Source organism: Cavia porcellus, unplaced genomic scaffold (genome assembly GCF_034190915.1).
Source record: "Cavia porcellus strain 051 isolate PalLab524CR breed Dunkin Hartley unplaced genomic scaffold, mCavPor4.1 scaffold_5, whole genome shotgun sequence".
NCBI classification, from domain to species: Eukaryota; Metazoa; Chordata; class Mammalia; order Rodentia; family Caviidae; genus Cavia; species Cavia porcellus.
In genome coordinates this window covers 53,179,965-53,192,919 of record NW_026947488.1, presented here as the reverse complement: position 1 = coordinate 53,192,919, position 12,955 = coordinate 53,179,965, and the positions used below count along the sequence as shown (strand labels likewise).

Genomic DNA, 12,955 nt, shown 5'->3' with positions numbered 1-12,955 from the left:
AGCAACCTGGTTGGCCTCCATGCATCCGATGGCATCTTCCAAGAGTGAAAACTCCACGCAGACATAGCCATAGTCGTAACCTGGGGACAGCATTTAAATACAGACGGGAGTGGTGTTAGTGCCTTGAAAACACAAAAGACACACTTCAATCCCCTGTTTCTGAACCCCTTAAACACAACTCCTCCCAATGGGCCCCTCCCTCCCCTACCCTAAGCAGAGTTGCTACCCAAAAGAAAAAGGTACTGAAGGAAAGTCTGGATGTTTCTGAACTCTGAGATTCATTCCAAAACGGCTTTTTCTATTAACCAGGAAGATCTCTGCCCTCTGTAGCACTGCTGATCTGGCAAGGGTGTCCCAGAACTGGGAATCCCATAGAAGTTCATGTGGGAACCCAAAATATTTTAACCACAGGTTGAGCTCCTAGAAAAACAAAGTTAACAACAGCAAGAAGTATCCAGAAAAAATGTATACAGAGAGAAGGAGGAGAAGCAATTATCCAAAGACTAAGCTAATGGTCACCATATTTCAAGCAAAAACCACCTTCAAAGAGAAGTGCTGACAGACGGAGGTAACTATTTCATTTGGATACCACCGGAGGCTTGTGGAATAGTGGACAGACCATTTCCAGTCTCTCACCTCTGCCCCTGGCCTTTCCTGTTTCAAATAAGTGATGTCATAAACCAGCTAAAATATTTATGAATGAAGAAGTATAAAAGCATAAATATGAGTATCCAAATTCAAAACTGTGTTTTCCCACAAAGACTACAGGTGAACCTGGCTGGGGGAGGTGGGTGCAGGAAGAGCAGTTGTTAGCAACCAACATATGTCCAAGAATTTTATACACCATTACAGTTTTAATGCTAGTCTCTTTACTCCTGAGTAGCTGTCACTTGCAGCATAGGCCTAAAGCACTCATGACCCATGAGACTGGAAAGTCATGGGATTTACAGGCTAACACTAATCCATCACTGTAACTTCCTTCAAGCTGCCACTGTATGACCACAAAAGTACACTAAGGATTGGAGTGTTCCACAAGCAGTTTTCATGTTTGCTCTACTATCTCCTAGGACAGAGAAACTCATCTCTAGGCATGATACTATACAAATGGAACAGCAAGAAAAAGATGTGAAAAAAAGAAAGAAAAAGATTTGATTTTGGTTCAGAAGAGAAAAAAACTGAGGGAAAGACAAAGCCAAACGCAAGGGGCTGGGGATTTAGCTCAGCGGCACTTGTAGGCATGTGGTTGTGAGTTCCATTCCCAGTACCAAAAATAAAACAACAACAAAAAACAACCAAGCACAATTTTGTAAATTTTGTATATATAACAATAGAAAACTGATATTGAATCAAGTTTTCAAAGGCCAAATATACTGTAGCAGTAAAAAGTATAATTTCTCTGGCAGTGTAGAGCACATGCTTATTTGGAAATCCTTGAGGACCCAGTATCAAAAAAATGAAAGAAAATGAAAAATCATACCAAATGTAATGAAATGAACTGTATTCCTTGTTACATGAAATGAAGAGCCTAAAATATTTTTAGGACAGTAATAAGCTTTCATTTTAGATTACATGGAACCCCAAAGGTTTGCCTGGGACAGACATTCTGGGTCAGTGGTCACTTGCAGACCTGGGGTATATCCCACTGATGGTAGTGCCTGTGGTACTAAGGTTCATGCTGCTTCTGAAAGAGAGCCAAGTTCACGATGTAACACTACATATTTAGGACTATCCTTACACTATGTTTTAGGAATGACCAGGAAAAAGAAACAAAAGTTACTGGAAACTGCAGCACTACTTTGGGATTTTTTTTTTGTCTTTTTCCTTTTTATTGGTACCGGGGATCGAACTCATGATTGCCTGCTTTCAAGGCAGGCGCTTATGCCGCTGAGCTAAATCCCCAGCCCCTACTTTGGGATTTTTTATCTTAACTGAAACTTTAATAAACTAACTAACTAATTCCATTTGAAGCTTTAATCAAAACTAACTCCAACTTCCATGTAAATCTATCATAAAATGACTCTCTGAAGGAGTAAAAACAAAGAAACATTACATGTTTGCATATATCCCATTAATCACAGGACTTGTTATTTGATTCCTTCCACGTGACTTTCCCAACCAAATCCAGTGCACATTTGAGAAACGTAATGTTTTGCATTTTGTAGTGTTCTAAATATTTTTTGGAGACAGTGCAGACTAGCAAAAGGAGCTTGTCACCAAATACATACTGTGAATACTCAAAAGTATGTCTACCATCAGCCATGGAAAAAAGCAAATATGCTCCTTGATAGAATTTTCGGCATGGCTAAAAAGATAAGAAATAGGAAATAAAAGTGGCCTTTATTTTAAGAACGTGGAAAGAGACTCCATGACCTCAGAGGTCTGGCTTTCTCTCTATCGGACCTGTGGTATGGGGGCATACATATAGCTTAGGTTTGGGGTGGTGCCTAAGGGGCATTCCTGATGCACAGGTAGCCCATTGGAATTCATTTTGCACCACAGGTAAATTGCCTAGGGGCAGGGAAGGTGACCTCAAGATAGAGCCTGTTGGTACTGCCTCCCAGCCTCCCAGCCTCCCACAGCTGCAGCTTTCCATTCAGGGCAAAATCCTTTCACTCCTGAATATATTGATTACCTCTACAGAACGTATAAAAGAAATGCACAGGCATACAGAAAGCAACACTCTTAGCTGAGTGCGGTAGTATATGCCTGTCTCTGCATTCAGGAGGCTGAGACCAGAAGATCACAGTGAGTTCGAAGCCAGCTGGAATTACTTTGTGAAAGCCAGTCTCAAAAAAAGAAAAAGAGGGAAAGAGGAACAAAGAAAGCAACCCTATTTATGACTGCCAAAATGAAAAATGTAGCAAAATGACACTAAATTCTTGAAAACCTGTTTGCATTTGTTCATTCATTTGCTCTATCACTTTGTTACTATGGAATGCTTCAAGAATTTGTATGTCATCCTTCACAGAGGCCATACCAATCTTCTCTTTATCATTCTAATTTTACTGTATGTGCTGTCAAAATGAGCACTTCTTTTCATTCTATGCTTTAAAAAAGTGACCACTTAAAAAAGATGTGTGGCCCAGAGGAACACACAGAATCTGCGAATGGAAGGCGGATTCATGACAATGTATACATTTTGCCAAAGTATAACAGACTTTAGGGTCAGAGATAAAGCTCAGTGGCACAAGTACCTGCCTGGCAAGTGCAAAGTCCTGAGTTCAATTCCTAGTACCAAAAACAACAACAACAAAACCAAAATCACTACACAAGAAAATAAGGTCTATAGAAGTCACTGTGAGCATCTAATATCATTTGTGATAGCATCACTGTGATAATATTAAACTCACAATTAATGTCTTCCACCTGAAACTTTAACTGCAAAAGAAAATTTTAAGGTTAAATTATAGTAACTAGACTTAAAAATATACACTCTTTATCCCAGGCATTCTGTATGGTACATACTCTAATTATACCACAAAAAAAAATTTGGAAGTTGACAAAATAAACAATGCTATAGTACTAAAAAATATTTATATAAACCTGAACAATGGTGGCATACATCTACAATCCCAGTACTAGAGAGGCTGAGACAGGAGGACAGCCACTACTATACTTTTTAACTTTTTTTTTTTTTTTTTTTTTTTTTTTGGTACTGGGGATCATACTCTCATGTTTGCCAGGTAGGTGTTTATGCTGCTAAGCTAAATCCCCAGCCCCTAGTTAACTTTTTAAAATTTATTTATTTTTGGTACTGGAAATTGAACTCAGGACCTTGTGCTTGCCACTAAGCTATATCCCTGGCCCTGACTGCCACTAGTTCAAGGCCAGCCTGGGCTACATAGTGAGCTTAAAGCCAGCCTGACCTACAAAATGAGACCCTGTTTCAAAAAAAACAAAAAACAAAAACAAAAAAAACCACAAATTTACCAGAACTTATTGGGACAAATTTCTATTTCAAAACACTTTACATATCATTTTACCCATAGGGAAACAAAGGAAGGTTAAATAGATCGGGCATGTTGGCGCATGCCTGTCAGCCCAGCATTTGGAAGGCTCAGGCAGGAGGATTGCCAAGAGTTTAAGGTCAGGCTACATAGTGAGTTTAAGGTCAGGCTAGGCTACCTAGTGAGTTTAAAGTGAGCCTGGACTACAGAGCAAGACCCTATCTCAAAACAAAAAAGTCTAAATTTAAAAAAAAAAAAAGAAAGAAAGAAAAGAAAAGAAAAGAAAAGAAAAGAAAGGACAGTTTGCTCAGTCACTTTAATAGGAAATAACAATACTGAGTTTTAAACCCAGGCAGTACACATTCAAATGGATGCTATCTAGCACTACCCTGTATAGCCTCTCACTCTTTAGCAAGACACTAGACTGATTTAAATAATCTGAATTCCAAACTCTACATAGCCTCGTTACAGAGAATCCCACATGACTGAGTGCAGCTAATTCCTGTCTGTGGTTAAGAAACACTGAAATTAACAGCATAACATATACTGCGGTTTTAAAATATCTATGACAGAACCATTGTGAGTGGGCCTAAAAAAGGAAGCTAGAAGTATTCACTCATGAAATGACTTGCCAAGTTGGCTCCCAAATTCTTCTGAAAAAACAAAATCTCAAAAGGCTTGTTGTAAAGGATGGAGATAAAAATCATACAGAAGTAAGGAAAGATAATTGATATAGCATATTTTCAAATTTCACAGATATACACTTTGTAGATAATTATATAAAATGTGTATAGAAAGTAGACTACAATTAAATAAATACAATGAAATTGCATCTAACTCAAGAGGACATAAAACAAAAATCAGCATGTGAGATAAAAACCATGCACTGTCAAAATTGTATTTGGAGATCTGAAGGTAAAGAACAACATACCATCTTTCAATATAGGTAAATCCAACATTGCCAGTTTTCCTCCAGCGTCGCAACAGACGGTTTTTTTTTTCCTTTGGTTGACACTAGATGAAGAGGTTGGCTTGCATTTAAGGGGCATAATGTACGAGAAATATATTGCTTTAAATAACAGAATCACGGCCAGCACAGTAAATGCTCACACACAAGAGAAACTTGGAAACAGAAATCAACTGAAGCCACAGCCAAGTCTCATTCCCAACTCCATAATCATTCCAAGAAATAGAAACAAGGGTGTGAGATGGAAGGAAGGGAAGGGTGTTTACGCAAGGATAGGTGATATGCAGAAATCTGAAAATAAATATAATGCGATACAACTGTACACCAAAATGATTACAGTGGTTGTATAGCTATAGAATAATCAGGGACTTATATCACTTCCCTAGAGTAATAATATAACTCACAGAAAAGGTTCTAGCGGACATAGAAGATACTCTACTTACAAAATAAAACATTCTAAAAATGACCAACAAACCTTGCAGTCATAATTGCTGGGAACCATTTGGAATCATCAAGATGGTAAAGTCAGTGTTAACAGCCTCACAGATTTTGTTTTGTTTTGTTTTGTTTTTTTGGTCTTTTTATGGTTTTTTATCGGTACCAGGGATCGAACTCACGACTGCCTGCTTACAAGGCAGGCCCTTATGCCGCTGAGCTAAACCCCCAGCCCCTACCTCACAGATTTTTTAACAGAGTATGAAAAGATCTATTACCTTTTTCTTCAACATCACTTGCTAGGAAAAAGTCTGCTGGTCTTGAAAGGTCTTTGTGCTTATTTATATGACTCCTGAAACATACACCTGACTCCATTCTAACTGTGTACACAAATCTCATAGAAATAAGAATTTCCTTATACATTTTTAGGCAGCTGAGAAGGATGAGACAAAGCAACAAGGGAAAGAAAACTAAGAAGTTAACATTATTATTTTTTTATTGGTTTTTTTCAAGACAGAGTCTTGCTATGTATTCTACCCTGGCCTTGAACTCACTACATAGCCCTAAGCTGACTTCAAACCCTCTGTGATCCTCCTGTTGCAGTCTCCCAAGGGCTGAACTTTTCTTACAGATGTGCACCTCCATACCCTGCTAAAAAAAATTAACATTAAAATTTCAAGTCCTCAACTTCATTAAGTATTTGGTGGACTGGTCCCCAAAAAAGAATCTACAATAAAAGTGAATCAGATAGGTACAAGGAGAAAGATATAGAAAACACAGACCTAATGAGCAATATCTAATCCCAGTACTAACTCTTCAGTTTCTGGGCCCTAGAAAAGCTAGTTGCATGATGCTGACAAACATATCCCCAGATTATTCAAGTCAATTGTTAATCTTTTTAAGGCTCAGCTTTCATAACATTATGAAAAGCACTTGTTGGGTCAGGGATATAGCTTAGCAGCACAGCACCTGCCTGGCAAGTACAAGGTTGTGAGTTCAATTCCTGGTACAAAAAAAAGCATTTGTTGAGGCAAATGAGATAGAAGTCCTATCTTCAGACTGATATAGAATAAGCCAATTAACATAAGAAAATCCTATAAAATTTCCTATAAAAAAACTATTGGTGAAAGGCTTTATTCTGGGCTTCTTGATATGGAAGTATCTGAAGCTATAGTATATGAAGTTTTATTCAAATATTTCAAGGAAAAAGACAGACACTATGATAACTACTATTAAGTCGGGTTATTTGGTAGTGAAGCACTAGGTTGCTGAAACAGTCATGCTTTGACCTGTATTGTTATATTGTTATGTCCTCTTTTATCTCAATCTCTCCCTTATTCATTAAAAAAATTATTTAGTTATTTTTTATGGTTTTTTTAATTAAGGGGAAAATTTTTTTAAAATAGCAGGATATATAACAGTAACTTTTTTTGATTTCCTATTAACTTGTTTTGAAGTCCTGTAATACTCCCACTATCTTGTTTTGACTGATTAGACTCTGTTCCATTCTGTATGATAGTATCAAGTTTGAGGGTATAGGCAACTACTTTGAAGGCAATAAGATTCACTAAGATGCCCATTCTGGTTTGATTATTGTCTCCTTTGGAAGTCCTGTAATGTTTACAATGCTTAAGTTTTATTGGTCTTGTTCTCTATTGTTTTGTTCAACTTTATAATACCTAATGAGATAGACAATTCTTTTTAAGGAAACAAGAGACATTATGGTAACCATTACTGATAACCTTGTACTGTTTTTACATCATGTGCTATGTCTATCCTTGGTTTTGACTGACAACTTTGTTTTGCCATATTTGACTTTATTCTCCCCCCCCCCAAAAGTAATAAGAACTAAGGAGTAATAAAGCCCAAAATGTGTAAATTTTGTTGTAAAAAAGAGAAGGAAAAAAAGTGCTCTAGAAGATACAACAGCAAGTGTGTTTAGGGGTGTTAAATAGCTGACCATATTAATGTTTTTGGTTGGATCGTTGAACACAACTGTTTGCAGTCTCACTGTTTGAATATCCACTTTGTATGCTTTGATACTGTGACTTGAGCAACTATCTCTAAGATGATAATATGTAATCTATTAACTGGTGATTTCTTACTGTTTTTTTTTTTTTTTTTTTTTTTTTTTTTTTTGTAGTTCTGTATTACTTGTACCCTTACACCGCTTTTTTTGGTTTGTTTTTTTCTCTTTTTCCTTTTAAATAAAATTTTTTTAAAAATCCAAAAAAACGGGGCTGGGGATTTAGCTCAGCGGCATAAGCGCCTGCCTTGCAAGCCGGCAGTCGTGAGTTCGATCCCTGGTGCCGATAAAAAGGAAAAAGACAAAAAAAAAAAAAAAAAAAAAATCCAAAAAAACAAACAAACAAACAAAAAACTATTGGTGCTGGATGTGGTGCACATGCCTTTAATCCCGATACATGGGAGGAGGCTGAAGCAGGAGGATCCCTTTAAATTCAAGGTCAACCTGAACTACAAAATGAGTTCAAGGTCAGCCTGAACTGTACAATGAAATCTTGTCAAGAGAGAGAGAGAGAGGGAGAGAGAGAGGGGGAGAGGGAGAGGGAGAGGGAGAGGGAGAGGGAGAGAGGGAGAGGGAGAGAGAGAGAGAGAGAGAGAGAGAGAGAAGTTCTATACCAGTTTCACTACACGGTCTCAGTTGGCTTTATTCTGTCTTGTTCTGTTGTATTTTACTAACTTCAAAATAAAGAAAAAGAGAGAGAGTGAGAGAGAGAGACTGACTATTGGCAAACTATGAAATGTAAAAGAAGATCATGATGTTAAGACATAATCAGACATGAGACAGTGTTTACCTGGTATGGCAAGAGACAGTGTTTAGCTGGTATGGTTGAAAGAAAAACACATTTTTCTCTAAACAGGTATTATGTTGAGTAGAGCGAAACATAAATACAAAAAGTAATTTCCAATAGGTATTTTGCTCTGTTAAACCCTCAAGTGAATATGCACCTGGTAGCCTCGATTATGAAAATCAGGAAAATATCCAATTTATAATATATGCCAAACTACCATCTGGGAAGAATGGACTTAGTCCACATGCAACCTATCACTTTTATATCTTATAAGCATTTTTAAGCCAAGCAGTGGTGATGCACATCTATAATCCTAGCACCCAAAAATATCTTATGAGTTCAAGGGTCATCCTGGACTACATACCATGTCTTGTCTCAAAAACAACCAAAAAACAATCAGTTTTCTCCCTCTCAAAGACACATATAAGGATTGCTATTTTTAATAAAACAGAAGACAAAGAAACATATTTACTGACAAAAACTGCTAAATTTTTGAAAACTGCATGGCTCTATTTTATTTAGCTCTTTACCTGTACTAAAGTGGTTAAAGGAAAAAAATTCTTTGGATTTTTTTTTCAAAGTACAAGATTAATCCCAGGGTCACTTTAGTCTACTGATGATCCTCTGGATCCAGTTTAACATATTAGGAAACTCTCACCCATACTCAGTCTATCTGAATTCCACTGGAAGTAACGATCACGTGTGAGCATGATAGATGGCAGTGCCCAGACCACCTCAAGGTAATCTCTTCAGGCATAAGGAAGGAGTAGACAATCTTTAAACAACCAGTAATTTCATTCAGTTTTCTTTCATATTTGCTCCTATAATCAATCATGAGGAACAAACAAGAGTCTTTCAAATATACTGTTCCATAGTTATAACTGCCCATGCTGAAAGGTGACACCAGATCAACGAAAGTCTCAGGTTAAGGACTGAAGTCTCTTTTCATTTTTGTATCCCCAACCCTAGCACAGTATCTAGCATATGATGGTGCTCAGTCAATTTTATACCAGGTGTCATAAGCACTGTTACTGAAGCAACATACAAGCAAAGAAATCACAGTTACATCTGTATTTCTTTTTTTTTTTTTTAAAGCCAGTCAAATTTAGCAGTGGGGGGGGGTATACCAACTTTAGTGACACTAATGTTAATAAGTTCTGATAACCCACTGCCATCGGACCAGCCTGTATTTCTTATATAGTAATCACTGTTCAGAAATGGGCTATATAGCACTCTATTGATCCACTTACCCCAATAGACAACCAATGTCCAACTAACCGTGCTAGATATCAACCATGGTTTCTCTCCATTTGTGGACTCCCCATTTGTGGTTATCACACAGGATTCGGTCCTTATTCCTGGTTCCCAGACATAGAGTTCCTAAAAATCCCTGGAATTCCCTAAGTAAAAAGACTGACATGTGTTGGACTGGTGGTGCACACCTGTAATTTCAGCAATTGGAGGTAGTAGCAGGCGGGCTGCAAGTGAGTTCAAGGCTAGCCTGAATTACATTGCAAGGCCCTGTCACAAAAAAAAAAAAAAAGAAAAGAAAAAAAGAAAAAAAGAAAGAAAGAAAGATCTCTAAGCATCAGGTTCAGAACTTCCAGGTTGATGAAAACATCCACATGCTGGGGGCGGGTTATCCTAATTCCATTAAATAGAAGCTCCAAGGTGCAGCATCTTTCTGGACCTACTCTATGTGCCTTATCTGGCTATTAATGTGACTTTTATCTTAAGCTGGTAATATTAAGTGTTTATACCAGGTTTTGTGAACTTTTAAGGTCATCTTTCACAATGCCAGACCCTCTCACTTTTGTTAGGTAGATAGTACGGGAAATTGAACCCAGGACCTTCACACTGAGCTATATGTCCAGGAGGCCTTTGAAAATTTTTAAAAATTGTTTTTATTAGAATGTGTTTGTTATATATAATAAACACATTCATTGTGATAGTTATTTTGACACAGGATCTTGCTAAATTACTAAGTTGCCTTGGTTGAGCTAAAACTTGGCAATCCTCCTGTGTTAGCCTCCCAGAATGCTAGGATCACAGGCATGCATGCACTACTACTCCAGAGTGACTATAAGGCATTTGGCACACAGGTGAATCTGGTCATCTTCTCTCCAAAAAAACCTGTTATATTTATCAAGTTTCCTGTACATTTCTTTTGACAGCCAAGTAACAACTTGTCCCCTAACAGCTATCTCATGGGTAAGCAGAGCCTGAGTTGCCTGCTGGATCCCTGTTCTAACCATGTTCCTTAGGGCTGATTCGACATTCTCTGCTCAGTGAGAATGATGTGATCCTAAACCCAAACTTCAAAGGTGAATCTGAAACCTATAGGTGGAGAATTTAAGCTAGAGAAGACAAATATAAACACATACACCAAATTTAGTATTTTCCTGCTTTCTACCATTCCTACTACCTGATCAAAGAACTCAGGTTACTGGTTTTTTGGTATTTTGCGGGGGGGGGGGGGAGCATGCACTCAATCATTGTGCTATAATTTTAGTCCTTAGGTACCTTTTATATTACACCAACAAATCTAAAAGACCTCTGGGAAAAAAGCAATTGTCTTCTACTGAAAGCCAAAACTCTTCATGAAGTTAAAACATTTCTTTACTGAGCCTCAAAAGGGTAAACAAAACAATCAGAAATATGGCAATATTTTGGGATATGGGTACAAATCACTGGTAAAGAAAGCCCTTAACCAGCATGGGCAAGGACCTGGCTTGATTTTCCTCTATTAAAAAAAAAAAAAGGCAGTATTTTGAGATATTCCACACAACCCTGCTGTAATAAATTATCTCTTGCCAATCTTGGAACATTCAGGTGACTATAACAATATGAAAAGCTGGGCACAGTGGTGTATATCTATAACCCCAGTACTCTGAGAAACTAAAGCAGGAGAATCACAGTTGAAGCCCAGTTTGGGCAAATTAGCAAGAGTCTCTCAAAATAAAAGTGAAAAAAGGGCTGGGGCCATAAAACAAAGGCCCTAGATTTAATCCCAAATTCAAAAAAAAAAAAAAAAGAAGAAGAAGAAGAAAAACATGGAGGAGGAGAGCAGCAGAGTACAGGATGGCCCTTTTCCTTAAACTTTTTACACACAAGTTAATGTTTGACACCTCAAATCCTACTCGAAAAAGTGCTCTCCTCTCTAAAAATAGACTAAAGTGGACTATAAGTTAAGAATATCAGAAGAAAACACAAGTTACTGTCAAACTCCGTTTTCAATACCTACCTTTTCTACCTCCAGATGTTGTATGTGGTTCAGATAGAGACTTCCAAGAGAACAAGCTACCAACCAAATCTAGTAATCTGTTTCAAATAAAAGGTTTTGGAAAGCCTCATTATCAGATCTACAATGAGACTCAATATCCAAAAGTCTCACAGAAAGGTAGCACAAATCAGGCATGTTGGAGCACACCTGCAACCCCAGCACTTGAGAAGGAGATAGGAAGAGCATAGCAAGTTGGAGGCCAGCCTGGGCTACATAGTCAGACACTATCTCAAAACTGCAACGACAACAACAAAAAGAACATAGCATATAGACAGCCAGTAAAAGTCAATGATAATACAAAAATTCCCAACTGCAAACTATTACTAACCATCCTTGATAATTTAAGGAGTTTCAATAAACTAAAAAATGAGTTAGATCCCAACACAGAAAGTGAATTTTATCTTATGGGCTGGAAAAGATAATTATGCTTAAGAAAGAAGGCTATTTAGGCTGGGTATATAGCTCAGATGTAGTCCCTGCCTAGAAAATGTTAAGTCATGAGTTTGATTCCCAGTACAAGGGGAAAAAAAAAAGGCTATTAAATGAAACTGGTAATCACGAAGTCTTGCTTTCCAAAACTGCACTAAGATTTTACTTTAAAATCAGAAGATGGCTGAGTTATAGTTCAATGGTAGAGTGTTTGCCTAACAAACATAAAGGCTTGGGTTCAATCGTAAGCAACCCAATAAATAAATTAATTAATAAAAAAGGTAACAGCAACTCTGAAAAGGGAATCATCCTATCAATCCCCTCAAAAATAGCAGTGCTTCTTATACAACTCCTTCTCCACCAGCCGACAGAATTAAATCTCTAACTCCCTTAAACACTAAACCTTGGTACCCTATTACTCCCAAAGTCCATTGGAGCTTCCAGCTATCACTTCTCTAAGAGCGCAGCAACTCCTACTTTGCAGAAAGTATTGCATCACCTAACCAGTTCAGTATTATGAATAAATGTAACTCAGAGCATCTCTGCTCAGTACTTGGCCAATTTGGCTGTTGTCAGGATCTATACAAAGGTAACCTCTCATAATAGAGGCAATTTCTTAAAATGAGGGTAAACATCCATACTCACTAACAGAACCCTCTACTGAAAAATCTTTGGGGTAGGCAATTTTAAAAAGAAAATAAGTCAAACCCTGTCATTCTAAAAAATAACTAAAATTAACCATTTCTAGGCGCCTTCCCCAGGACCATTTCCTCTAACACCAAAACCTCAGGAGTTTTGGATATATGTCTTGTTTTGTTTTGTTGGTAGTACTGAGAATCAAACCCAGGTAGTGCTGAGCTATATTCCCAGCTCTTTTACATCATTCTACTTTGAAATAGGGTTTCACTAAATTTCCCAGGCTAGCCTTGAACTTCCAATCCTCCTGCCTCGCCCACCTGAGCAGTTGGAATTATAGGCATAATGTCTGGCTCAGGATTCTTCTCCAAGGCCTGCTATGATTCTTCTCCAGCCACTGCCTCCACAAGATTCACCCAGCCTGCCAGGTGTGATGGTGCATACT

The 12,955-nt window shown here is 37.7% G+C and overlaps 1 protein-coding gene and 1 non-coding gene across 7 annotated transcripts in view; both read right to left on the bottom strand.

Annotated features, from left to right (window-relative positions):
* Rbm6 (RNA binding motif protein 6) overlaps positions 1-12,955 on the bottom strand; it is a 104,166-nt gene that overhangs the window by 58,069 nt on the left and 33,142 nt on the right. For 4 of the 6 annotated variants that reach the window (XM_063248885.1, XM_063248884.1, XM_063248886.1 and 1 more), the window contains one exon: positions 7-80. The exons of the other annotated variants lie outside the window; for them this stretch is intronic. In XM_063248885.1, the coding sequence (XP_063104955.1) occupies positions 7-80 (74 nt within the window). The remainder of the gene's footprint in view (positions 1-6; positions 81-12,955) is intronic. 6 annotated transcript variants of the gene reach the window in all.
* LOC111753533 (U6 spliceosomal RNA) lies at positions 2,925-3,030 on the bottom strand. Its single transcript, XR_002788312.1, has one exon. It is a non-coding gene; the product is annotated as a U6 spliceosomal RNA (small nuclear RNA).